Source organism: Desmodus rotundus, chromosome 9 (assembly GCF_022682495.2).
Source record: "Desmodus rotundus isolate HL8 chromosome 9, HLdesRot8A.1, whole genome shotgun sequence".
NCBI lineage: Eukaryota > Metazoa > Chordata > Mammalia > Chiroptera > Phyllostomidae > Desmodus > Desmodus rotundus.
Window position 1 is genome coordinate 48,777,991 of NC_071395.1, and position 27,221 is coordinate 48,805,211.

At 51.4% G+C, this 27,221-nt stretch overlaps 1 protein-coding gene across 3 annotated transcripts; it reads left to right on the forward strand.

Moving 5' to 3' along the window:
• The first annotated feature begins 29 nt into the window (after nucleotides 1-29).
• On the forward strand, nucleotides 30-25,278 carry PGPEP1 (pyroglutamyl-peptidase I). 3 transcript variants are annotated; one of them, XM_053911184.2, is made up of 5 exons: nucleotides 30-343; nucleotides 5,966-6,018; nucleotides 18,337-18,453; nucleotides 20,037-20,269; nucleotides 22,490-22,818. In XM_053911184.2, the coding sequence occupies exons 1-5, from the start codon at nucleotides 157-159 to the stop codon at nucleotides 22,680-22,682; spliced, it is 783 nt and encodes a 260-aa protein (XP_053767159.1). In that variant the 5' UTR covers nucleotides 30-156; the 3' UTR covers nucleotides 22,683-22,818. The 3 variants fall into 3 exon arrangements, with proteins under 3 accessions (XP_053767159.1, XP_071075323.1, XP_053767161.1); XM_071219222.1 differs by lacking the exon at nucleotides 30-343 and adding an exon at nucleotides 3,891-4,019 and having other exon boundaries at nucleotides 22,530-25,278; XM_053911186.2 differs by lacking the exon at nucleotides 30-343 and adding an exon at nucleotides 3,891-4,019.
• Nucleotides 25,279-27,221: the final 1,943 nt, after the last annotated feature.

The following is a 27,221-nucleotide window of genomic DNA, read 5'->3' on the forward strand; positions in this document are numbered from 1 at the left end:
GGGCAACCAATGCGCGTGGAGTAGGGCGGGGCCTGCTAGGCACTAGGGGCAGGGCGGGCGGTGTTCCCGCCTGAGGAATAAGGGAGAGAGCCGTAAAGTATCGCGGCGAGTGCTGCAAAAGGGAGCAGAGCTACGTGCGCCGGCGCTGGAGGCCTTATGGGTAAGGATTCTGGCTTAAGTAGAACCGATGGTGATCTGGGCTCCACGCTGTGGGCAAAGCTGGTTCCTCCTTCCAACTTGCAGCTGGAGAAACCGACGCTCCACGGCTATAGGAAGGGCTTTCTGGCTCCTACTCTTCTGATTTTCACTGTTGTAGTCGATTCTTATCCAAGGCCATCATTTGGTAAGTTGGAATCCTGACTGTGCCCCTCTGAGCCTTACTTGTCCCGCCCTGTAAAATAGGTGTAATGATAGTGTCTGCTCTAGAAGGTTGCAGTGAGGATGAAACGAGTTAAACCACAAAAAAGCACTTTGGACGACACCTGGCGCATACCGTCGAGCACCTTCCACTTGGCTGCTCTTGGAAACACAAGCGAACAAACCTGTGAAAACCGGCTCTCCTTGGGCTTAGGAGTCAGTTGGGGAAACGTACACTGAACAAAATAAATAGGCAAATGGGTTCTTTCCTTCGGCTGCAGTAACAAATCGCAAACTGGGTGGCTTAAAACAATAGAACTTGATTCAGAAGTCTGATAAGGTGTCAGCAGGGTTGCTGCCTCCAGAAGGCCCTGAGGAACGATTCCTCCCAGGCTGCTCCCCCAGCTTCTGCTATTTGTTGGCAGTCCTTGTAAGTTCCTTGGCTTGTGGACATATCACTCCAATCTGTTTCTCTCTGCAACGGCTTTCTTCTCTGTGCCTAAATCTTCCTCTCCTTTCTGTTATAAGGACACTCCTTTCTCTTAAGAGACCCAGTGTAAATCCACAATAATGTCATCTTCAGATCCTTAATTACATCTGCAAAGATCTTATTTCAAATAAGGTCATGCAGGTACCCGGACTTAGAACATAATCTAAGTTGTGTTAGTAGACTGATCAAATGTGAAAGCCATATAAATTGCCAGGCATTTGCTGTCCCTGGACCAACAGTTGGCCTTCCGAAGCTGGTCCTGAGGTGAGTACTCAAGGGCACATAGTGTATTCAAGGGGTGACTCCAGGAAGCCCCACTGGGGATGGAGACCTGATACAGGGAGGGAAGGATCTCTGCATGGGGCACCAATAGTACGTGAGGCAGAAAGCAACTGGGGGCCAGTCCAGCTGGGGACCTCAGGGAAGCAGCATGAGAGCTCACTCTCAGCCTTGGCAGAGTAGCTCCGTTGGTTGGAGCAGTTGCTCGGATACGCCAAGATTGCGGATTCCATCTCTGGGCAGGGCACATATAAGAAGCAACCAATGAATGCATAGGTGGACAACAGATTGATGTCTGTCTTTCCTTCTCACTTCCTCTCTGTCTAAAATCAATAAACATACCCTCAGGTGAGGATTAAAAAATTGTTTAAATCAATCAATCAATAAAATTTTCTTTTAAAAAAGAGCTCACGTCTCATTGTGGTCCCGTCCAGGGTCAGGGCTGCTGGAGCATTTATTCTTCAAGTCCCATCTATCATCAGCCCAGGGCTTCTCCCAGGGGAGCTGGCGAGGTCTGGGATGTGTGCAGGGCACTGGTAGGCGGCCAACCCGGTTGTTCTAACTGCTGACCCGCCAGGTCTTGTTTATTAAGGGTAAAGGCTGCTTGATGTAAACAGCAGAAACTGGGGTACATGAAATGTCCCAGCATTAATACAGTGGTGGAAGTAGGAAAAAGTTCTTGTGCTGCATTACTCTTTCTGTGCCTTTTCTAGATCTTTCTATGTGCAGTGGCTTTCTTTTGCCCAACTGGCAAACTCCTATTTCATCCTTGAAAACTCTGCTTGGGTGACCCCATGTGGTAGACTGAGGTCACTGCGGTATTTGTTGGTCCTTTCAACATAGGGGTGGCCAGAGTTCTCCATTCTCCTGGTTGTAGTGATTGGTTAAAGGAGAAGCACATGACTAACCAAGGCTAATTAGCATCTCCCTTGAGAGGGATACTGAGGGCTAGGATGGTACCAAAGGGTGCTTTCCATGGAGATTGTTAAAAGTGAAATAGATTTACAAGTGAGAGAGTAAAAAGCCCAGTGCCATCCGGTTCCAGCATGCACAAGAATTCAACATACATAAGAGCAGAGCTACTTGGTGGACAGGGAGGACGGTTTATGCCCCTGGATCCAGCTATGCCTGAAGCCATTAGGTCTGACTTTCCACTTACATGAGCCCAAGAACTTGGTTTTTATTGCTTAATCTGGAGTTTGGACTTTGTCCCTGGCAATTGTCAACCTGCATTAATGCATAGCTGCTCCGAGAACTCTTCAATGACTAACCTCAAAATGTAATGATTCCCTGTCTTCCACTTTGAACTTTAGTACCTTGCATGGATTTTTATCATTACCTCGTTTCTCCTCAGTGTTGACTCTGGGTGTTAAACAGTTTTCCTCCCTTTTTTCTGGTGTGATGGGGGGAAATGAAACCTATTGTGACCTCCTCTTCACATCCAGGCTCCTAGTAACATGTGCACTTTGCATCAACTACTTACTCATGTTTGAGCTATAAAACCTGATTCTGGTTCAGGTTTTCATTCTGTTCTCTTCTCCCACTTGGTTTGGGGCTCACTCCCACAGGCAGACCAGGCCTGCTCCGAATTTTCTGAATTCTACCTGAAGCTGCCAGAGACCCAAATAGCTGCTGAGTAGGTGACCTCCAGTCTGAGTTTGCAATTGGGGCTCTGGGTATTCTGAGGCCCCAGGCCAGAGGTAGCTGATACTTCAGCAGCACCCTGGCTAATTCGGGCCAAGGCTGCTTAGAATGAGATGTTAGTGACCAAGTCTAAGGTCCAGCCCTGTTTCTGAAGATGTGGCAAGAAACTCAAAAACTTTATTTTTCTGGCTGTTTTTGGAGGAATTCTGGCCTCTGATGAACACTGGTGGGGGACCAACTGTGTGCCAGGCTCATACTGGGTGCAGGGTCATTGATAATAGAGACACACCCTTTGGCATGAAAGTCCTAACCCCTATGTCGGAGGAAATGGGAAATAGACCAGAAAAGCAATACCTATAAAGGAGTGATTTCTGAATGTGATCGTTGCTAAGGAGAGAATGAAGTAAGGAAATGAGAAGGGTCTCCTGGGGTGGTGGTGATTCCATTCAGGGAGGTAAGGAGGGCCTGAAGGAGGAGGTGACAGCCAGGGAGGGCTTCTAGGAGGAGGTGATGTTCCAGCTGAGCCCAGAAGGAGAGGAAGCAGTTCGTGGTAACTGAAGGAACAGCAAGTGCAGAGGCCCTGGGGTGGGACTGTTAGGTCCTTGGAGGACTGCTGAGTTGTGTGTGGGAGATGGAGGGAGGGGAGGCTGAAGTCTGGGCCCCATCAGCCTCCTTAGCAACATAGAAGCCTGCAGGGAACCTTCCAGTGCCACTCGACTCTTCCCTAGCTCAACTTCCTGGCCTGCATTGTCACTTCTGTGACCCCAGAGAGTCTAGCCTAGTGGCCTTCCGAACTGTGCCTCAGGTTCCCCATCTGTAAAACGGGATGAACAAAGGAGTTTTGCTCGCAGGGAAGTGGGAGAACTCCCAAATATTCACGGCAGGCCCTCTGAACACTTGCGGAATAAGTGACCTCAGCGCCTGAATCAGGGAGTTCAAGTGGCCACACCCTACGGAAGAACTGTCCTCATATTTCAAGTGAGAATCTGAAGCTGTGGGTGGCTAGGAGCCGGGCGTTCCAGGGTTGAATGCCAGGCTGCGCATGCACACGTCTCGGGGCCCCCCCCCCCCCCCGGGGGCGCGCACGCCCAGCGGCCAGGGTGGGGCGGGACCAGGGGCGTGGACGTGACTGGGGCGTGGCTGGGGGCCGGGCCTCGGTGGCGTAGAACGGCGCCAGTCCGGACCCCAGCTGGTCTGAGGCAAAGCCCAAACGCCATGGAGCAGCCCCGGAAGGCGGTGGTGGTGACGGGTACGCGCCGATGGCGGCAGTCGGGCCGGGGGCGGGCGGGACCGGGGGTGGGGTGCGGTTGCCCGGGCCAAGCAGGTGCTGGAAAGTCATGCCACGTTTGGAAGATGTCATCGCCCGCGGGAGCTCAGCTCGGTCCGTGCAACGTAGAAAGTGAAGAAGGGGGCACCCCAGTGTCAGGGTCGGGGCAGGAAGGGGTGTGGGGATCCAGTCCAGTTCCCCGCGCTGAGCAGGCTCTTCTGGCGTCCCTCCTTCCTCGGGTGGACACGGTGACCCTACGGGCACCTGCCTGTTTCGTCTGCCCCGCGGGTGAGCTAGACTGGACTACTCCTCCCTGCCCCTCCCGAGGTCGGGCCTGTCCCCACCCCGGCCCCAGGGGACAAAGGCCGATTTGCGGGCAGGAAGTGCCCCGGTGATAGATGAACCTCCTGACAGCCACTGCTCCCCAGTCCTGAGCTAATGGGGCGCTGCTCTCCACTCCCCTCCTACCCTGGACAGGCCAGGTGGAACTCAGGGGACCTCGGATGCCGGGCCACTCTCCTGGTTGTCCCAGGCACCGTCTTGATAAAATCTTTTCTGCCCAGGCTGTTTGTGAGCGAGACTGCCCCTCGCTGTCACCAACTCCCTTAAAGTACCTGTTCCACCTCGAGACTTGGGACCACGTGGGCATCAACTTCTGCCAGGCGTGAGGCTGGGGGGTCATTTTGGCTCGCCTCCTGGAGTGGTCCCAGTGAGAAATCCAGATAAGGTTCACACAGACGTGTTCTGTGATCTGGGAGGGTGGAACTGGTCCTGGAATTCCCCGGAAGAAGCCACTCACCTGACTAACAGGTGTGTGTGATGGGGGTAAGGTCACCACCTCTGGCAGCCCTCCTGTATCTGGTTATTCGTTGCTCTGTTGCTGACTGCAGGCAGCTATCCACTGAGCATTTTCCTTGCATGAGCTCATGACATCTGAACTGTCTCCGTTTCGCAGAGGGGGACACTGAGTCTCAGAGAAGGGAGGGAGTGGAGAGGTCCTGACTCAGCTTGGGGGATGGAGTCCAGCTCTTCCAAGGCACAGCATCCTTCCCCGGGGTTTTGACCCTACCCGGGACCCTCAGCCCAACTGTAGTGACCCACACTTCCAGGGCATCCTCTCTTGGAGATGTTTATATTTTTTAGGCAGGGTGACAGGGTAATGAGAAGAGGGAAGCCATAGACTCATGGGTCTGGGTTTGAATCTCAACTCTTCCATCTTCTCCCTGTGTGACCTGGGGCAGCTGGCTTAACCACTTTGGGCTTCAGTCCGGCTTCTGTAAAATGGGCCCAGGAAACCCCCTTTCCTGAAAGGGGGTGCAGTGTGGCCGAATGCTACAGTGCACACAGAGCACCTGACACATTTCTGGGTGACTGTCTTGGTTCCTAAATGGGGCTGGAGTTTGAGCAAGTGGTGAGGAGGGTAGTGGGATGATGTCCGGACAGCCTGGCCTGGGGGGCACCCACGTGCACCCCTTAAGGGCCATTCTTCATTCGGTGGTAATTTGCACAGTGCCTACAGCCCCCTGCATTTCCAGAATGGGGGAGAGGCCCCCCAGGAACAGTGATAAAATAATTATTTGCTGAGTCAAGGACAGGGGAGGAAGTTGAGAAGGGAGCAAGACCAGCCTTTTCTGGGGCAAAAGGAGGCCACTGGCCTTTTGCCGGCACAAGAGCATGGGAAAGTAAGGACAGGAGAGGACACACAGCTTCAGTTAAGAGCAGACCAGTGTGTGGGGGTGGGGGGCAGCTCTGAAGCACCACTGGGTGTGCCCCAGAACTCAGGACAGGCCCCCAACATTGTCCCAGGTGTCAGCTGCGCCTGCAGCTCCTTGCCCTGTTCTCCCAGATGGAGGCAGCAGCCTGACCCTGGGCAGGCTGGGAAAGGCCACTCTGTGGTGACATGCTACTTTTACTGGTTTTTTTTTTAGGGTTTGGTCCTTTTGGGGAACACACCGTGAATGCCAGCTGGATTGCAGTCCAGGTAATTCGGATCCAAAGGGTAGGAATCAGTCCTGGGGCTGGGCTCCCACAGGCAGTATTTGGCACCAGAGAAAGGAAGGAATCCACAACATGAGCATCTCCTGTGAAGCTTCCTGTGACATGTTTCAGTTGGATGTGCACACCTTCCCGGACAGCAGCTGCTGTAGCGTACGGGTGCGGAGCTGAGCACGTTCTGCAGCCCAGCACTCTGAACTTCCCTAACAGCCCCTGCACAGTTAGGGGCAGTTACTCCTGCATCCACTTGATGGATGAGGAAACTGAGGCCAGGAGAGAATTATCAGGAGTCACACAGCCAAAAAAACAGAGTGGCATTGCCTCAGAAATGCCCCATGCCCCAGCCAGGTTTTGGGGGCACCGGACAGGGATATTAGGGGATGTACTAACCTTTTGGGGGGGGGGCGCGGTGATCCTCACTGGTACCTCCCGGCAGCTGGGGGAAGAGAAGGCTGCATATTGGTTGAGGGGTGGGGGGATCTTTCCTGCTGTCCTGAACAGGGTGTCAGCCAGTGAGCCTACCAATTTCTTTGTCAGATGGGGCATTTGGAGGGACAGACTCGGGAACAATGGGCAGAGAGAAAGAGAGAAGCGTTTTCTCCCTGTATAAATCAGGTCTGCAGAGACCGGAGACAAACTCGTGTTAATCCTAGCCCATTAGCTGCTTGATTTAAGGCATCGCCTGCTTTCCACTCCAGAGCCCTGAATTTGGAGAGAAATTCAAGTTGCAACCTTGATGGGCCAACCCCTAGCTGGAGCCCCCACTTTTCCTTATCACCCCTACTCCGACCTCAAAAATCTTGGCCACTTTCCTTTTATAAAAAGTTTACCCCATCTTATGAGTGAGACAGAGGGACGGGGTCCCCAGGACCCTGCAGATGGGAGCATGTTCGAGGCCTTGCTCATAGCACCCGCTCCCTGGAGCCCCAGACAAAAAGGAAACAGCGTGTTTCTGAGGACGTGTGTGTCTGGCTTTGTGCGCGTTTCAGACCCAAGCCTTCACGGGGCTGAGTGGACACAAAGCCGTGTGTCTGAATTCCTGGGCCCCAGACATGATGATCTGCATCTAAATAGGAGAAAAATCAATTAAACAATCTTTGGAAATCCACCCCCCAGCTTTGGGACTCGCATGGAGGGGGTGACTGCTTTTCATCCTACTGCCCGAGGGGAAACACCCCTTCTGTTAAAATCGCTCATCTCTCCAGACCTTGCTTCTGGAAGACTTTCAATTTTCTTCCTCAAGTTTATGAGCAAGAGATTTTCCGTCATTCCCCAACCTGCCCAGATCTGACTGTTTCCCTGTTTAAGATAAGCAAAACAAAACAGGAGGGGGGATACGGCTGTCCTCCAAAAGCTCGTGGTCCTGTAACGCAGCAGAATCTTATTCACGGGCTCCTGCCTGTCACCTGCACCTAGAATCAAGATTTGGACCAGCCCAGCCCCTTCCTGTTCTTCCTCCTTCCAGAACCCCTGTGCCCCTTAGGGCTACCCCCTCCCCAAGGTGTAAGCCTCTCTGCTGACTTCACTGCCACTGCAGGTAAGTCTCATCAGTGCCAGAACGCCAGGTCATTGGAGCTGAGTCATCCGGAGTGGTCTGCGCGATCCACCCAGGGGTCCCTCGGAGCCGCTGCGGCGCCTTTTAGTTGGCCTGGATAAAGCAGATTTGCCTGTGAAAGGAGTGCAGCTGTTGGGGAGGGCAAGTCCGTGCCTCGGGAGCTAGGCCCTGAGTGTGCTTGGTGTGGTCCGGACTGAAGGTGCGGGAGCCGTTGATGACCGTCACCTGAGGCTACAGATGGGGTTTGGTTGCGCAGAGGGGTCAGCATTACTTTCTGTCCCAGCTGATTTTCCAGAAGCCCAAGTTGCCATCTGTAGAAGGAGCCCCTCCTCTCTTAGGGACCAGCTAACTTCTCTCCCTGTCTGTCTCTCACCTTCTCTCTCCATCTCTCTTTCTCCTTCTCCGTTTCTCTCTCCCATTCTGCCTCTTTGCCTCTCTGTGGGTGTCTGTCTTTCTCTGTCTCAATCTGTGTCTCCCCTTCTCTTCATCTCTCTCTCCATCTCTGTTTGTTTTTCTCTGCCTCCCTATTTCTCTTGGCGTCTCTGTGAGTCTCTCGCAGTCTCTCTTCCTTTCCTACTCCACCTCTCTCTGTCTCTCGCTCCCCTTCCCTCATGTGACCTTCTGTCTTCAGCCCTGGGTGAACGTCCAGCAGCCACATCAGGAGGTGGGAGTTCTGGGGACCGAGGGGTGAACCCTCCACACTGTGGTCTTTCCCCAGGATGGTGCTCCTCAGCACCTCTTGCAGGAGAGAATATGTTTTTCATTTTCCTGTCTCTCCCACGTGCTATGGGACACCGGCTTTGTGTCTCTTCCTAGGAGGCCCAGGTGGGTGTAGGTCTCAAGGACGGGGACCCCTTGACTTGGGGCTGTCTGGAGTATTCCCTGCCTGAGAGGGCGAGGAGGAGCCGGGTCACAGGTCCCTGTGACATCACAAGACAATTACTGCCACAGTGAGTCTAGACAGACCTGCTAAGGATATTAACCAGGGAACAAAAGGGGTCTTTGTTGTGGGGTCGAGGGAATCGGTCAGACGAGTCGAGTGGCGGAGTCTTGTCAGGTAGACAGGGCGTAGACAATGCTCCGTCTGGGGCTCCGCGCCCTTGCCTTCACGGAGTGTGCTCCGTGCTCTCTGCACACAGCTGTGGGAATTGGGGTGTGCTGCCAACCCCCCGGGAGAACCAGTTGGTCCACTGGAACAGAAAGTGTTCAGAGGCAAAGAACTGAGTGAGATTACAGCCACCCACTTTTCATAACTTCGGACAAACTTCACAGCTGCTCTTCGACCTTTACTGCCCTTTTTAAAATTGGGGAATAATTTGCATAAAGCCACACCTACTGATCTTCGTTGGGCCCGTGACTTCGGAGAGTATTTACGCGCATGTCTCCAATACCTTGAACAAGATAGAGGACATTGCTCTCCACCCAGGAAGTTACCCCCTGCCTCCCCATCCTGCCCCAGGGACAGCTGCCATCCTGAGCGTAGTCAGCAGAGAGGAGTTCTGGGAGGTATGGCACAGGCTCTGTACCCGACTGTGCCAGCTGCTTTTGCTTAGCCTGCTTTGGTGAAGGGGGCAACTGGCTCTTTTCCTGACTCATCCCTTCCTCCTATTGACATTGGCATTGGGGGGCTTCAAGGTTTGTTCCCTAAGAATATATATATTTTTTATTTTTGAGAGAGAAAGGGGAAGGGAGAAAGAAAGAGAGGGAGACAAACATTAATTGCTTGCCTTTCCCCTCTCATACGCACCCCAACTGGGCACCAAACCTACAACCCAGGCATGTGCCCTGACTGGGAATCGAACCTGTGACCTTTCACTTTGCTGGACGACACCCAACTAACTGAACCACCAGTCAGGGTGCTCCCTAAGAATAAAGTAGCAGTGACGCTCCTGTCAGAGTCTTTTGTGAATAGGTGACTACCTCGCTGTGGGGCTGCTGGCTAGGAGGTGTGTGCATGTTCTTTGATGGTGGTTTTCATAGTTTAGATTTTTTCCCCCAGTTGGAGAGGGGCTAGGTGGGCACCCAGAGGACATGAGGAGCAAAGGTTAGGTCAAGCTGGTGACTCATTCTGTGGCTCCTGGCTCATTTCCTACCACTAAGACGATGTGGGCAAGTGGCTATCAGGCTGGTGCTGGGGAAGAGGGCAGAGAGGGTTTTCAGGGACAGGCAGCCACCGGAACCCAGCATCCGCCGTAGCACATCCCATGTCATCATGGCCACTGGGACGGTTTCCCTTCCCCAGAGAGGGTTCCTGGGCTGGGTCACTAATCAGATTGGCAGCTTCCTTCACTTCGCTGCTCTCAGAGGCGATGCCCCCAAATTGACTTGCTTGGGCCTGTGAGGGGCTCACTTTGGGGACAACTTCCCCATTGAAATTCAGAACAAATAAACACAATCCTTTTAAATCCTCACTCAGCCTGAGAGATGGGTTCTTTTAATTTCTGGCCTTTCAACCTGTTTTCTGTTGCCAGAAAAGGCTGCCAGGGCCACAGGAAAACGACAAAGGGCTGGGCAGGAAAGTTCCAAGGGGCGGTGGGGGAGAACGGGGCGTCAGGGTGATGGGGTGTAAGGACGGCTGAGGTGACTTACCAGGGCTGAGTGGAGCCTTTGCTGCTGACTCCTCCTCCCCGCCCTGTGGGGAGAGGGAGCAACCATCTTCATCCCCTTTCAACTAAAAAAACATTCTTGACAAGTTATAAGAATAGTGCAAAGAAGTCTTTTCATGCCCAGATTCCCCGAATTTTCTCTCTGTAGAGAGATAAGAAGATAAATATAATTTAAATTTTTTCTTGACTTTCAAGCCTTTTTTTTTGATGGCTAATGTTTTATTTTCATTTTTACTCAGAAAAATGAAAATAAAACATTATACTTGCTTATAATTAGAACTTGAAAAGGTACATTGATTTACAGTAATTGATAAAAATTTAAAAATTTGAAAACGTCCCAAAAGGAAAAGTTTAACTTAGCATAATCATAAATACCGAATTGCCTTGTTGGAAGACGACCCAGTCTGGGTTTTGCTCTCACAATGCAGAAGAAACCGCGGGAGGTGCACAGCTGACTTGGATAATGTGGCCAATTTGTGCCAGGGTGTCCACTGCCTTCCAGCTGCTGGAGCTGCTGGCGCCTGTTGCTATATTTAGGTTTGCCTTAATTAAGAGTAGGTGTTTGTACTTTGAGGGTCTGAGTGGGTGCAGGTGCATTGAGAGAGCATGACTCCGCCGCCCCCCCCCCCCCCACGCTCCAGTCCCCTGGGGGCTGGGTCACGAATCGTCACAGACTTTTTCTTCTCTCAGGAAGCGTAGGTCTAAGCCATTTTTATTGTGATAAAGTATACATAATGTAAGATTACCTCTCGACCATTTTTAAGCGTACAGTTCACTGGCATTAAGCACATTCTCACTGTTGTGCGGCCACCACCCCCCTCCATCTGCAGAACTTCTTGTCTGCCCAAATGAAACTCTGTCCCCACGCAGCACTCACTCCACACCGCCCCCCCGCCCCCCCGTGGCTCCCACCCTTCCGTTTTCCGTCTCTGTGAGTCGGACTCCTCTCGGGACCTCATGAGAGTGGAATCACGCAGTATCTGTCCTTTGGTGACTGGCTTAGTTCACTGAGCGCGTTTCTGAAGTTCATCCATGTTGTAACAAGTGTCTGAATTTCTTTTTTGTTTTTAAGAGAATTTTTACAAGAGTTTATAAGAGTTTTTGTAAGAGCCAAACTGACAACAGATGTTAGGGAACAAGATTCCCAAGGCTTCCCAGAATTTCCTTCCTTTTTAGGGCTGAGTAATATTCCATTGTGTGTGCAGACCACACTTTGTTTATGCGGGCATCGACTGATGGATTACGTCTTGTTCTCACTTTTTGGCTATTATGAATAATGCTGCTGTGAACATGGGTGTACAAATCTCTGTTGAAGTCTTTTTCAGTTCTTTTAGGGATGTGTTTAATATTTTCGAGGAACAGCCCTGGCTGGCATGGCTTGGTTGGAGCGTCGCACCGTAACCAGAGGGTCTCTGGTTCAATTCCCAGTCAGGGCTCATGTGCAGGGCTCAGAGGCAGCCGATTGGTGTTTCTCTTTTGCATAGAAGTTTCCCTCTCTCCCTCCCCCCCTCTCTCAAATGAGAATACAATAAAACCTTTAAAAAAATTTTTTTGAGAAACGGCCGTACTGTTTTCCACAGTGGCTGCCCATTTTATAGCCCCATCACACATCACGATGCGCAAGGGTTCCAGTTTCCCCACGTCCTCACCAACACTTACTTTCCTTTAAAAGAAAAAAAGAGAGAAAGAAAGAACTATCCTGATGGGTGTGAGGTGGTATCTCATGGTGCTTTTGATTTTCATTTCCCTAATGACTAATCATGCTGAGCATCTTTTCATGTGTACAATCGGTCCTTTGTGTATCTTCTTCGGAGAACTGTCTGTTCTCATCCTCTGCCTGGGTTAGAACTGGGTTGGCTTTGTTGTTGTTGTTGAGTTGTAGGTGTTCTTTACATATGCTTGATATTGACCCCTTGACAGGTACGTGATTCACAAATATTTTCTCTCATTGCATAGTTTGTTTTTCACTCTAGTGATTGTGTCCTTTGCACGGAAGTTTTTTTAAAAAAACTTATAGAGTATAATTCCTCTATTTAAAAAAATTATCTGTGCTTTTGGTGTCATTGAATTTGTTTTTAAGATAGAAAATAGCTCAGTGGGTCTCCTCTTGGGGATTAGGGGTACATTCATTTATAACCCCTGAAGTCTCCCCCCCCGCCCCCCGCCAACCACCTCTAGGATGCACTGAGCCTAAGTCAGAAAGCAGCTTTGATTGGACAGTATCACTTGCTGGTACTGCAGCGAGGCCACTTCTTACCTTTATGTGTTACACATTGTACGAGAAATACGCACAAGGATGTTTGCTGCAGCATAGCTTATAATTGAAAATTGGGATCCGCTTAAATATCCCAGTGTAGGGGAATGTTTAAATCAATGGCAGTTTCCAAAGTGGAATATTATGCAGCAGAGAAAATGGAAGGAACAGGATCAACAATGCAGTTAGATATCCAAAACCATCTGCTCAGTGGAGAAAACACAATTGCCAAAGAATACAGTTGATGTAAAAATAAATACTGTGTGTTTTCTCAGGTGTGTATAAGTCTGCATGGAAGTGTCTGCCCTTAAGAGTAACTGACCTCTGAAATGTGGGGATGGGACCTGTTCTTGGAGTGAGGTGGCTTCAAACTTGATATGTCTAGCTTTAAAATATGTGTGTGTGTGTGTGTGTGTATATATATATATATATAAATGTCCTTATCTGTTAATTTTACCATTTGTGTTATTGCTGGGCCAGTTTGTGTTGACCAATTTTTGTCCTCATTCTGGGTGGTAGTTTTCTATCTTGGCATGCCTGGTAAGTTTCAGCTAGATGACAGACACTGAATTTCACCCTGTGGCATGCTGGATGGATACTTTTGTATTTCCTCTAAATGTTCTTGAACTTTGTTCTAGGATACAATTAAGTTACTGGAAACAGAGTCATCCTTTCCAGGCTTGCTGTTAGGTTTTGTTACTCAGGACCAGAGCAGTCTTTATTCACAGAGCTAATTCCCCCCGACTTCCTCACGAAGTTTTCCCATTCTAGCCGCTGGGAACACCAGGTATTTTAAGACCCGTGTGAGCTGTGAGCGTTGGTCCCTCTGATCTTTTCCAGGAGCTCTGCCTCTGCGGTCTCTGGCCTCGTCATGTGTATATGCCCATCAGCCCTCGGACGCTCAAAACATCTTTGGACCTCGAGGTTTCTCTCCCTCTCTCCCTCCCCCATCCTCGCTCCCTCCCTCCCTTCTCTTCTTCCCCCTTCTCTTCCCCCCATCTACTCCCCTTTGCCTTCTTCCAAATACCCCTGCCTCTCCCTCCCCTCTTGCCCCCTCTCCCCCAACTATCTGGGGCTCCACCCTGCAGATTGTAGCCTTCTTACCCTTTCTAGAACCTCAGCTTTGGCTGAACTAAATGTCTGAAAACTGTTATTTTTACATATTTTGTCCTTTTTTTTTTCAGTAGTTCCAGACAGGAGGGTCAATCTGATTTCCATGGCTCCATTTTAGGCAGAAGAAGTTGTTTTGATTTTTTTCGAAGGAAGCATGCTCATGTTTTAAAATATAGTTTGAGTTCACCTGTGTCGAGCCCTCCTTAGGCACTGTGCCTTTCCTGCGTGTTGTTTCCCCGTCCTCCTCCCTGTGAAATAGGTGTTACTGTTAGTCCCATTCACAGAGGATGCAGCTGAAACTCAGAGAGGGTGGGTGATGTGCACAAGGTCACCCAGCCAGTGAGTGGGGGAGGAGCAAATCTAGCCAGCTAGCCACCATGCATGCAATTAAGGGCTGCATTTTTTTAATTGAGATTAAATTTATATAACATAAAATTAACCATTTAAAGTATACAATTTAGAGGCATTTAGCACATTTACAATGTTGTGTAACTACTGCCTCGGTCTCGTCCTGGACGTCTCTCACCCTAAAAGGAAACCCACCCCTTAGCAGTCTCACCCCTCCCCGGGCCCCTGGCATCCGCTCATCCGCTTGCTGTGCCCGCGGCTGTGCCTGTTCTGGGCGTTTCTCGGAGACGGAGGCACACACTGCGTGGCCTTCCGTGTCTGGCTTCTCCCCCTCAGCATGGTGTTTTCAGTGTTCACCTCACGGCAGCCTGTGTCGGTGCTGCACTTCTTTTTATGGCTGCATAATATTTCGCTGTGCGGGTACCCACATTTGTTTATTTATCCTTTCATCCATTGATGGACGCTTGGACTTAAAAGCAGAAAAGCCGGCGTTCGTGCCGCCTGTCACCCCCAGAACCAACAAGCAGAGACGGGGATCGAATCTTTATGGGCACTTTATTCAGATGGCTGGGGATCTGAGAAGATGGTGGGTTATGTACCCTAACAAACCGTCTTAAATTCATTTTAAACAGACCCTTTTTATGAGGAGAAGAAATGTGTAGGTAAGTTTGGAAGTCAGGGAAAAAGTTAATCAGATAAAAGCTGCAGCATTCTTTCCTCCCTGTCCTGGGCGGTGGTGTCTCTCCCCAGAACACAATGGCTCAGATAGGGCTCAGATAGGTCTGGGTGGCTTGCAGCCCTCCTGGGGCACAAAGGTGGGGCTGTTTATGGTCTCCTGGAGTCAGGGTGGGCCACACCTTCAGTTCCCAGAACAGTAGTTGTTTATATGCATTGATTACTAAGCTTACTAGCTATTACCTAAATTAAATTTTTCCAACCCTGGAGTCCCCCCGTCAGACTTATTTGGAGATTGTGGGTAGTGAGGAGCTACTTTTAAATGTAGGAAAGGATGAAAAGGAAAGAGTGTCCCAGCTAGCAGCGAGTCCAAACCCCATTTACTGTTGAGGAAGCTGAGGCTCCCTCAGGAGGGTCCAGTGCTTCTGCAGGGTCAGCTAGGTCTGTGTTTGTTCTCAGTCCAGGCTTGAGCTGCTCTGTTGTTCACCCGACCTTCAGAAGCACCTACTGTGTGTGTGTCCTGTGCAGTGGCAAGGACGCTCTCTCAGCCCGAGAGATTGTGCAAAGGGAGCTGGGCCTGCAGAAGTCTTCTCAGGATGGGAAGCCTACCAAAACATGAAGGCTAAGGAGGAGTCAACTATCCAGAAAGTGAGGGAAAAGCATTCCCTTCAGAGGGAACAGACAATGCAAAGGCTCTGAGGCAGGATTGTGCCTGGTATGTGGGAGACCTCATGCTGGAGGGGACTGAGCAGAAGGGAGATGAAACGGGAGGAGGGCAAAGAGGTTAGTGGCGTCCAGACCCTGCAGGACTTTCTGGGCTGATATTTTATATCCACAAGATGCCAAATGGGCCCTGGCAGGTGTGGCTCAGTGGACCGAGCAGCAGCCAGCGAGCCGAGGGGTCGCAGATTCGATTCCCAGTCAGGGCACATGCCTGGGTTGTGGGCCAAGTCCCCAGTGGGGAGCGCGCAGGAGGCAACCACACATTGATGTTTTTTTCTGTCTCTTTCTCCTTCCCTTCCCCTCTTAAAAGGCAAAACAAAACAAAACAAAAAGATACCAAATGGTTCAGGGTAGCTATAGATTAGTTAAATGATACATAACAGAGTTCCTTCTTCTAGTTTTAGATCTTTTAAGTCCTGGCTCAAGGTCTCCCCAAAAGTCATCGAATAGTTCTCGAACTCTTGTGCTAAGACTGCCCAGCAGTTCTGAGTTTTGATGCTGGATCTGGCTCCTGCCATTTGAAAGCAAACAACAGTGGAGAGTCTTGGTCCACCGGCCTGCAAAAGCATCTTTGAAATCCGATACTGAACGGCAGAGGCTGTCCCTGGGCACACTGCTCTGAACAATGTCATTATGGCCCTTAACTCTTGTACAGAGAGTGGCAGCCCCAAATGAGTCCGTGGGCCTGAAACTTGGGCGTCGGAATTATCGGGTGTGTTCCTTCTATGGTCTGTTTTCACAAGGGATGCTGCCTCTTCTTGGGAGTCCCTGTCCTTGGTTTGAGGTCAGCTTTAACAGGGGAGGCTCGCTTAGCCCTCCCTGGCCTTCTAGCTGCCCGCACAGTGGGGTTTTCCTGATTCTCAATTTCTTCTGGCCAGGGTTGCTTTTTTCTTTCTTCCCACTGTTCCATAAGGAACTGCCAGGCTTGTTCTGGAGAGACCTGTAGGTGGAGCTGTTGTTCTTCTGGAGAGAACGCGATTTGAGCAGCAGTTTCGACAACTGGAAAGAAAAACCGTATCTCCCACAGTCCGTTCTAATGGCTTCAGGAAAAACTGGCTTTCAGGGCTTCCAGAAATTTCAGTTACAGTTCAGTTAGAGATCTATTGACCATGGAATGTGTCGCTCCAGTATCAGTCAAAAAGGTCTGTAATTTGTATTCCCACTGTCAGTTTTGCCCGGGTTCTCAGACTCTGACCTTTGCCCTCGCTCAGGGCACTCATTTTTCCAGTGCCCTTTTCCAAATCGATTTGCCAAACAAAACTCAGGTGTATCCAGGAAACCGCAAGCGAATGGTGGTCAGTCTGTGTTGTGCGGCCATAGCAATCATTCCAGGGTGCAGAAGCTGGGTCAATGTTGATGAAACTGGGGAGCTGAAATGGTGATCACAGACCTAAAACCTCCAGCGCTTCTCAGGGGCTTGACAGCATGAAAAGCTGTCAGGTAGGAGTGTGACTGCACACTGGTGAGCATGCGCCTGATTTGTCTGAGTCCGCAAAGCCTTGAAAGAATGTCTTCTCTGATCCCATTGCACAGACCGAGAAGGTGAGGCTTAAATGGAAAGGGAACACGAAGAATAAAAATATGAATAACCAAGAGAACTGGCTGTGGGAGAAATAAAATATTTTACAAAGTTTCTCTTTAGTATATTTTAATGTTTTCAAACCAATTTCACACAAAGCATAACCCCTCACCCCCACCCCCAGCCATCTGTCTGGCTATGGGATTTCTCCAAGAATCCTTCCTGGTCTGGCATGTCAGTGGGCGTGGCGAGAGGGATGGGGTTCAGTTCTGGGTGTTGGCACATGAGACCCCCCCACAGACACAGTCACACTCCCATCATGCCCCACCTATCCTCCAGGTGCCCATGCTCCCAGGTGACCTGACGCATCCTCTATGGGGAGCAATTCAGAATTGTCTGTCAGTGAGGAGGGTCCCGCTTTCCAGGCATCAGACGCCATCCAGCATAAACTGCAGGGACTGGGTGTGCGGTTGGGTCCACGTGGATGGCAAAGTCGAGGCAACCGACTAAGGGAATCCTGAAGCCTCTGCAGGAGTGGGGCCAGTCACGCCAGTGCCTCACCTGGGTACTGTCTGCCGGTGCTGGCATTTTCAGACCACTGCCCGAGACCTGAGAGGAACGTGAAACAGTCATTATTCGGAGTGTTAATTTTACGATGAATGCCCAGATTTTCATACTGAGCTGAAAGAAATCTTCATCCCCAAATATCTCGGCCTACCTTTGGGTGCCAGGCTGGCAGGATCACTGTTCCTGCAGTAAGTCAGATCTGGGTCTCGGCCTGCTGTGCGCCTGGCCTTGGGCCAGCCAGGTGGCCGGCTGTGCCAGGGAGGAACAAAGGCCGGATCCTTGGCGGAGAGCATGGGCGTTCCCCCCGAAAGGCGCACGTGATTACCCGCAGCCCGTTTCTGTATATGACTCATGATGTTCTTAAGCCGCCTCCTGCCCAAGATGATCAGAGGCTGCGTGAGGGGTTGGGGAGCCGCTGTAAATGTGCACTGAGGGCCTGCTGTGTACCAGGCACCACGTCTCAAAAATTCTTACCGGGTATAACAGAGGGAAAAGTGTAATCACTGAAACAGTAGTGACAGTAGGCAACATTATGTGAGCATTGCTTGGAACTCTTACTGTGAATTGTTCATTTAATTCTTAATAACCACCTTGTGAAGTAAGAACTTTTTATCCCCATTTTGCAGATGAGAAAACTGAGACCGAGAGAGCTAAGTAACATGCCCAAGGTCACACAGACAGGGTTCAAACCTCCAGAAGCTAGCTCCAAGGGCCACAGCATCACACCCCTGCCACTCATGGACATGTAGATAAGAGTTTGAGAGGAGTAGCTGGGGAAGGGGATGAGGAAGGAGCTTTGGGGTGGGCCAGCACACTTGTCTCCCCACTCTGTCCAGAGTCAGGAGACCCTCCTGTTTTCTGAGGATGGATCAGTTTATCCCCAGGGGACACATCCCTGCAGCCCTCACCCAATGCCATGACACTCCCTCTCCTCATGCTTTTAGGAGCTGGAGAAGCTGGGGCTTGGCGACAGCGTGGACCTGCACATCTATGAGATTCCAGTCGAGTACAAGACAGTTCAGAGGCTCATTCCCGCCCTGTGGGAGAAGCACAGCCCACAGGTGAGTGGGGCAAAGGCAGGGGCTGCTTCCCCATTGGGACCTGCAGATGGTCGCCCCCGCCAGGACGACTTGTGCAGCTTTCTTCTCGCTTTGATCCCATGTAACCAATGTGTAAAAAATCACTAATGAGACATTTTACATCTTTTTGTGCCCAATCTCCAAAATCTGGCGTCTTTTACATTCAACTGGACATCTCGACTTGTACCAGCCACGTGTCAAGTGCTCAGGAGCCACGTGTGACCCGTGGCTGCCTGTGTTTTAAATGTTGGCAAATTTTCTTACAATGCCTCTTCTGTATATAAGTACACACGCCAATAATTGATAGTTGAAGTGAAACTGTATTCAGTGTAATACCCTACTTTTTATAAATATTTTATCATGAGCATTTAATCACCTCGGTCATTAAAAATTCTCCTTAAACATTATTTTAATTGATGGGTAATTCTTAGTAATTAATATAACCATCCTTTGTTATTGGGCATGCCACTCATTTCCACGTTCTTTCTCATTTTTATAAGTAACATTGAAGTGACCATTGAGAGATTATTACATCTTTGATTATTTTTAGGTGAGATTCCTAGAAGTTATACCTTGTCTTTTGCATTTGGCAATATGTCTTTTTAAAAATTATTTATTTTTAGAGAGAGGGGAAGGGAGAGAGAAGGAGAGGGAGCGAAACATCATTGTGAGGTTGCCTCTCGCGCACCTCCTGCTGGGGACCTGGCCTGCTATCCAGGCGTGTGCCCTGACTGGGAATCAAACCAGCGACCCTTTGGTTTGTAGGCCAGTGCTCAATCCACTGAGCCACACCAGCCAGGCTGGCAATATGTCTTGAAGATCATTCCTTATTGAACTGCTTTGGGCATTTTAACTACTGCATCGTAGTTCATGCTTTCCTTAGCCAGCCCCCACAAGCGGCTGATTATGTCATTTCCAGTACTTGACTGTACTAAAAGCTGCAGTGGCTCTGGCCAGGTGGCTCGGTGGTTGGGGTGTCATCCCAATTCACCAAGTTTGTGGGTTCAACCCCCAGTCAGGGCACACACAAAAACCAACGAATTCATGCATAAATAAGTGGAACAGCAAGCCAATGTTTCTCTCTCTTTTTTTAAAGATTTTATTTATTTATTTTTAGAGAGGGGAAGGGAGGGAGAAAAAGAGGGAAAGGAACATCAATGTGTGGTTGCTCCTCACGTGCCCCCCACTAGGGACCTGGCCCACAACCTGAGCATGCACCTTGACTGGGAATTGAACCCAGGACCCTTTGGTTCACAGGCCAGCACTCAATCCACGGAGCCACACCAGCCAGGGCCAATGTTTCTTTCTCTTAAAAAAAAAAATCAATATATTTTTTTTAAGTAAAAAAAAAAAAAGCCGCAGTAAACATCTTGCATGCTTCACATTCCCGCATGTTTTCCTTGGCACGCCTTTCTGCGGCAGTGACCGCAGAGTCTGTTCCAGCAGCACGAGGTCAGAAAGTGGCACCCCAGGTAGAGTCTAGTGAGAATGCCGCCCTCTCCTGGACCTGAGGGTCCCCTCATCCCATGGACAGACCCCGTAAAGTCCTGCCTATCTGTCTGCAGCTAGTGGTACACGTGGGTGTGTCGGGCATGGCCACCACAGTCACGCTGGAGAAGTGCGGCCACAACAAGGGCTACAAAGGACTGGACAACTGCCGCTTTTGCCCCGGCTCCCAGTGCTGCGTGGAAGACGGGCCTGAAAGCATCGACTCCATCATCGACATGGACGCTGTGTGTGAGAGGGTCACCACACTGGGCCTCGATGTGTCAGTGACCATCTCGCAAGATGCTGGCAGGTAGGGCACCACGGGGTAGGTGTGAGCAGGGGTTCCCCCCCCCACCAGGCTGCTGTTCAATAAGCCCAGTGTGTTCACTTAGGCCTCTGTGGGCTGAGCACTCACCACACGTAAGCCACAGAGCAGAGTACGTACACCTAACAGATTCCACTAATCCTGCTTCTGAAACTCACTTTGTGGGGATCTGCCCACTTCTCCCCACCCAGGCCCCTGCCACCTCCCATCAGGACCCTGCTGCGGCCAGGTCCCTGCCATTCCTCCTGCCACCTCTACCCCAACCCTGACTGCCCTCTCCGAGCAATCTGTTTCTATACTAGTTTCCTGCAGCTGCTTTAACAAAACCATAAACCTGGCGGCTCAGGACAACGGAAATGTGTTCTCTCCCAATGCCAGAAGCTAGAAGTCCAAAATCAAAGTGTCGGCAAGTTTGTTCCTTCCTGAGGCTCTGAGGGAGAATCTGCCCCTGCCTCTCTCCTGACCCGTGCCGGCTGCCAGCAACCCCTTGCGTCCCTTGGCTTGTAGATCTGCAAAGCCCCGTATCCAAATAAGGTCTCATTCTGAGGTTCTGAGTGAACGTGAATTTGGGAAGGAAACTATAACAAGGTCTTTTATAAATTTAAATCAGATGCTGTCCCTTCCTTCCTTAAATTCCTCCTAAAGCTCCCCCTGCACCTGGAATCAAATCCCCACCATCCTTAGGCACTATGAGGTCTGGCCCTACCCACTCCTCCACCCGCATCGGCCTGCATCCTCTCCTTACCCGCTGCCTCCCAGACCCACAAGCCAACCTCCTCCTGTCCCTCACACCCGATCACTCTCGCCTCAGGGCCTTTGCCCTTGCTATGGCCTCTGCCCAAATCTGCCTCCCTCTGATAAGGCCTCTTCAGTTCTCAGCTCCAACGTGTCGCCTCCGTAGGGACGCCCCCTCAATCTCCCAAACCGAGCTGTGTCCTCTGGTGCTCTCGGCAGCACCAGGCACCTTGATTTCTCTACGCTCCTTACACTTCTCCAGCCCAAAGGCAGCAAATGACAAGTTCAGTTCACTGACTGAATGTAGGAGTGACTGAATTTATTGTCGGTCCCTTTTTAAAACTAGTTTTACATTGCACAGATATTTCTGGAATATGTTCTCATATGTTCCCATTGTGAAAAATTCTCTTGCTGTCTCTGCTTCCCCCTGGTGATCCCTCTGTTAAATGAGACAAACTGAAACCTCCTATCCCCTACATGTTTTCATACGTGTATAGAACCCTGCGCATGCGGCTTTAGCACTCTGTCCTGTTTTGCTCTGCTCTTATGTGGACGGGGTTATGTGGCATGGATTTTCCTGAGTGTTGTGGACACGAGACCGGGTCTTGGCAAGTTCTCTGCCTTCCTCTGGCTCCCCCGCAGGCCTTGTGAATGATTGCGTAGTATTCCACCGTGTGGATAAACCAGAGTTTATTAAGCCATTCTTCTGTCAGTGGACCTTCAGATTGTGTCTTAAGTCTGTTTGAGCTGCTAGAACAAAAGGCCCCAGAAATGTATTGTTCACAGTTCTGGAGGCTGGGAAGTTCAAGGTCAAGGCCCTGGCATGGTTGTGTTCTGATGAAGGCCCTCCTCCAGGTGGCTGCCTTCTTGTTTGCTCTGTCCCCACATGGAGGGAAGGGCAAGAGAGCTGTCTGGGGTCTCTTTTATGAGGGCACTCGCCCCACTGATGAGGGCTTTCACTTCTCAAAGATGCCCACCTCTTAATGCCATCACCTTGGGAGTTTGTGCTTCAAAATAGGAATTTTGTGGGGGAAGGGACAGCCATTCAGTCCCTATCAGGTTGCTGCTTCCTCTTCCCCTGCCGTTATACGTAACGCCACAGCCCGCACTTTATCTTTCTTGGGCACCTGTGCAAATGGCGCCTGAAGGTGGGGTCTAAAAACCAGAACCATCAGTTTGTAAAGACCGTGCATTTGTAATTTTCTAGCCTGCCAAACTGCCTTCCCCTGGGGCAGTTTGCATCCCAGCTAGCAGCACCTCACACTGCCTGTTTCCCCACATACACACCCACACTGGGAGTTACCAGGTTTTGAAAAATTTCTGCCAGTCTGGGGAGGGAGAAGCAGTGTTCCTTCCCTCCTGTGGATTTCTGGAGAGGTTGGGTGTCTTACTGGGGGGTTGGATGGAGACTGTCCTGTTAGGCTGACCGTGTGTTGATCTCTCTTCTGCTCCCCATGCGCTGCGGCTTAGGTACCTCTGTGACTTCACCTACTACACCTCCCTGTACCAGAGTCACGGCCGCTCAGCCTTTGTCCACGTGCCTCCCCTGGGCAAGCCTTACAACGCAGACCAGCTGGGCAGGGCCTTGCGGGCCATCATCGCAGAGATGCTGGGTGTCCTGGAGCAGTCAGAAGGCAAAATCAACTGTCGCCACAAACACTGAAAGTCACTCAGGCCTCCCAAGACCTCGTCCCACCAGGGACCCCAGGAGGAGACAAACCTTTCAGCTGGGGATCTGATTCGGATCAAATATTTCAATTTACATACCTCCTGTCCCTTTTCCTCCACAAGAGCACTGATTGATTTGAAGGTGGCGACTGAAGATTTTTTCTCTGTTTCCCTGCGCCTCTGGGGAGGCAGCCAGGGTGTCTGGGAGGCCCCTGGATGCCGGGCATCCTGCTCGGAGGGGTGTCTGCACTGCAATCCCACCACGGGGGCCACCTGTGCGCCTGCTTTCCTGGGTCTCTGGGAAGGGATGTTGGAGTTTCCTCCATCACGTGACTCATTCTCGCAAACTTCAATGCCTCTCGAAGAGTCTTTGCCCCGATCTGTGTCCCAGCAGCTTGAGCAGCCCCAGAAGGACCGCCTTGGGATGTGGTGTGACTTGCTTGCTTGCTTGCTTTCAAATTCTTACTCTTTTTTAAAACAGTAGTGCTAGTTTGGGCACCAAGTAATTTATATTCCCTTTGGTTGAAACGCAGGCTTTAGCCAACAACAAAAGTGTCTTTTCTTTTTCCTGGGGTGCAGCCCCTCTTGCCTCCTACCCTGAAACTGGACCTATGTGTTTGTTTGAGGACTGACATTGAGGTGACATTGAGGTCCACTTGCTTGGGGTGGGCGGGCAGGGCCCTCACCAGACCATGGGGGAGAGGGGTCCGCTGCCCCAGGAGATTGAAAGTGTTGGCTGACCCTTTCAACACCCGAGCAGTGAGCTCTGGAGCAGGGCCACCAGTGGGAAAGTAGACTTTGACGTGCACAGGACTTTTTCTTTTTAACATGTAAAAACTTGTAGCAGCTGCAAACCCACTCCACACCTGGCCCGGACTTTCACAGCTTTGGTGCTAGGGACTGGCTTCTTGTTTTCCTTAACGGGGGGTACCCAAAGCAGGGCCCAGAGGCCAGAGTCTGCTGAGCTCCGTGTGTGCATTTGAGCAATAGGGCAGAGGGGCAGTCAGCGGGCTTTTGTGTAAATGGTTTTTTGGAGACGCACCCAGAATCTCCCTCCCTGGCAACTTTGAACTTCCCAGCCAGGGGTGAGAGTGGCGTTTCCCAGGAGGCAGTAACATCCAGCTGAACCTTGACACAGTCAGGGGAACAGGGCAGCAGCAGCTACCAGGAAGCCAACTAAGGAAAACACACGTTTTGAAAGTATTCTGTCTTTTTTGGGAGAACATGCAACTTTATCCTTTCCCTAAGTGTGAAGCGTACTAGAATCTGATGCTCTCTTGGATCGTGTCGGTGATGTTTTCCGCCCGGAGTGGTTCCTGCCTCTGCTGAGCTGCTGTGTTGCCTGGGGACCAGGTTGTTGGATTTCTGAGTTGAAGGCTTTTTATGAGCCCGGCACTTTTCTGGAGGGGAAAGTGGGCACAGGTGGAAGGCTTGTGGTGGGTGCTTGGCAGTGGGTGTGGACCGTAGCCAGCAGGTTGAAATGATTGGGCCTCTGCTCCCCTCTCCATGCCAGCCCTCCCTTGGCCAGAAACACCCCTTGCATGTCCCCAGTCTGAGTCTGCGGTCCCCTGAGAAATCTGGGTGTGTGGCGTGCTGTTGCATCTGCTCCCTCAGCCGGCTTCTGTGAGCAGAAACTGTGACTCTTTTGAATGTGGAGGGGGCTCAAGGCCCGGGGAGGGGTCCCCCAGGGGTCCTAATCATAACAACAGCGAGCTCCATCTAGCTGTGTTCCCCAAAGGTCTGATCTTTGGGCTCTGAGGAGAAAGTGAATCTAAGCGAGATGGGGGCGGGGGTGCGCACTGGAAGTGAGCCAGGGGCAAACGGCCTCTGCCAACGCCAAATTTTCACCTTTCTTTTGTCCTCATTTCACCTCTCTGTTTAAAGCACCCTGCAGTTTAGCCACTTAGAGACGTAACCACTGTCTGAGCATGGTCGGGGTGTGTGTGTCGTTTTTGTGTTCCTGCGTTTGGGTCAGGTTTCCTCTGGGTGGGCCCAGGCCTGTCCTCTTCCATGATGCAGAGCGTTCGGCTCATTTTATTTAGTCAGACAGCCATTAAATATTTCACTCGCTCCCTGCCAGCTTTTTTTTTTTTTTTTTTCCTGTTTTGAGTTTTTAAATTTTTTTCTTTTGGGTCACCTCAACCATTCACTCCATAATGTGTCTGTCTGCATTTGTTGGGTCTCAGACTAAAATGGCCTTGTGTGAGAAGGGGGACCAGGGCCCGTCCCTCTTCCCTGGGGTTTTTCAGAGTCTTAGATTGGGGGTGCAGGAGGGGGCACAAGGTTGGGTCTGTGGAGTGGGTGTGGCCTCTCAGGTGTGGCAGAGACTGGTGCCGGAAGAGGTGGGTGTGGCCTTGCTGAGGGTGGAGAGGGGCTGAGCGATGTGCTGTGAGGGCTGGTGGGGGAAGGTGCGGAGTGGTGCTGGGGGCATCATATAGGTAAGCTGAGGAGGGCCTATCCCTGGCGCGCCGCTGTTGAGGGTGCTAAGATGGGGGATAGGGGCAGGGACAGTGATTTGGGTGTCTGGTTTAAGATGCCAGACAGAGCCGCTGCACCTTATGCCTTATTCTCTCAGCAACTTGGCCCCCCCTTCCCTGCGCAAAAGAAGGTCAGTCAGTGGCATGCGCATGAATACGTAGCTTGAAAAATAAATAAGAGAGAGTGGATAGAAAGAAAGAAAGGTGGAAAGAAGGAGGAATTCAAGTTGGTGTTCTGGGCTGGGCGCCACCGGGCCCACGTGGTCTGGTCAAGGAGCAGCCAAGGCACCCTGGCCGCCGGGACAGACAGGGCTGTGTTGGGGGCAAAGTCATGGCTTTCTAATGGGTGTCTGCTCTTTGCAGGAAGTATCAGATTGCAACAGTTTCAGCAAGGAAAGTAATTTTCAGCTGCCCTGCCGGTTGCTGGCGTGGAAACTTACAGACCAGAAAGGGCCTGCTCAAGGGGACAGCTGGGAAAGTGGATTTGAGATGCCTCATTGTTATCATAGACGGTTCTGTTGGGAATCTAGGCCAGTGGTGGGGGGCGGGGGGGGCGGTACACCAGCACGCCTGTGCCCCATGGAGTGGGGGGTGACCAGGCAGGGGAGGGGGCTGCCAGGAGAAATCCGCCCACCACGCCAGCCTCTTTTCTTGCTGCCACTGTCTAGACTGTTGACCTTTGACCTCTCCACCCCTTGGAGTGTCTGAGCCAGAATTCCCCTTTGGGGATGGTGGGACAAAGCCCCATTCTTCACTGAGCCCCCAGCCTCCACCTGAAGCCTGAGCGGCGGCCAGCTGGCCGCGGTCAGGGGCAGAGGCAGGGCACCTCAGTGCCAGGTTGCCCCCAACCCTCACGGCCATGAGTCGCCTGGCTTCCACGGAGTTGGAGGAGCCAAAAAACTTTTTTTTTCATATTCCAAATGAAATCTCCCTTCTCTAGGCATAAGTGCCTTGTGAGAGCCTGGGGCTGCCTCTGGGTGAGGAAGCACGTTGAAGCCAGGGCCCCTCTTAGACCCTGGGCAGAATGGCTGTTTAGGGTGCAGGGCATGTGCCGGTTACATCTCAAAAGTCGATTCCTAGATGGACCCTGGACATGCCTGTTGAGGGGCCCTGTCCTGTGGGTTGGGGGCAGTTATCATAAGCTGAGTGTCCGTGGCTCTCAGACCTCGAGGGACTTCATTCAATCCAGCCCCGGGCTGCATCCACCACTGAATATCCACTTGTCCTCCTCCTCACCCAAGCCTTTCCTTCAGCTTCCCAGAGACCCACAGAAGTGCCTGCCTCTCCCGAGGGAATGGGGCACCCAGAGGGGGCACAGGACCCCATTCTCTGGGAGTGGGCCCTGGCTCCTGACTGCCGTTTCACGGGGGTGGGGCCTGGGACGAGCGGCTTTCCTGTCACACACTTTCCCTCCAGGAAATCCCAGACAAAGCCGGTCTGGGACCAGCTCTCGGCTCCCAAGGCCTGTGGGTCCTCGAACGCTGGGAGGCCCCACCTGTGTTGTGGGACGTGAGCTGACTTCCTGCCTGCCCTGGGGCACCGGCGTGTTTCTGCTGCTCCCCAACATCTCAGGTTTCTCTCTTGTCCTAAACCTCTCCAGGAAAAACCTTTCCTGCCCAAGGTGACCATGTCTTCTGTCCCCAGCAGAGGGCTCCTGCACCCTCAGGGTGGCTGCTCCCTGACCCCCAGAGTTCCTGTGAGTGCCTTGTCCAAAACCCCAGGCTGTGGAAGTGTCTACCTCCTGGCTTCTGCTGGGGGCTGGGTCCTGGGAGACCACCAAACTTGACACCTCAAAAGCAAATAAATCAGTTGAGATTTGTGATTTCTTTCGTGTCTTTGTGAGAAGTTGGCACCCCCCCCCCCCCCCCCGTCACCTTCAGCCTGGGTGTGACAGTGGGCAGAGGGGGCCCCGGATCACCAGAATTCCTGTCTGAGGTGTGTGACCTGGGCCTTGACTTGTGGCAGTTGCTGCAAGTGTGCTGAGGGGACAAGGAAAGGATCTCTGGGCTGAGTGTTCTCCCTCCTGGCAATGCAACCCACTGCCTTTGTTCGATGCA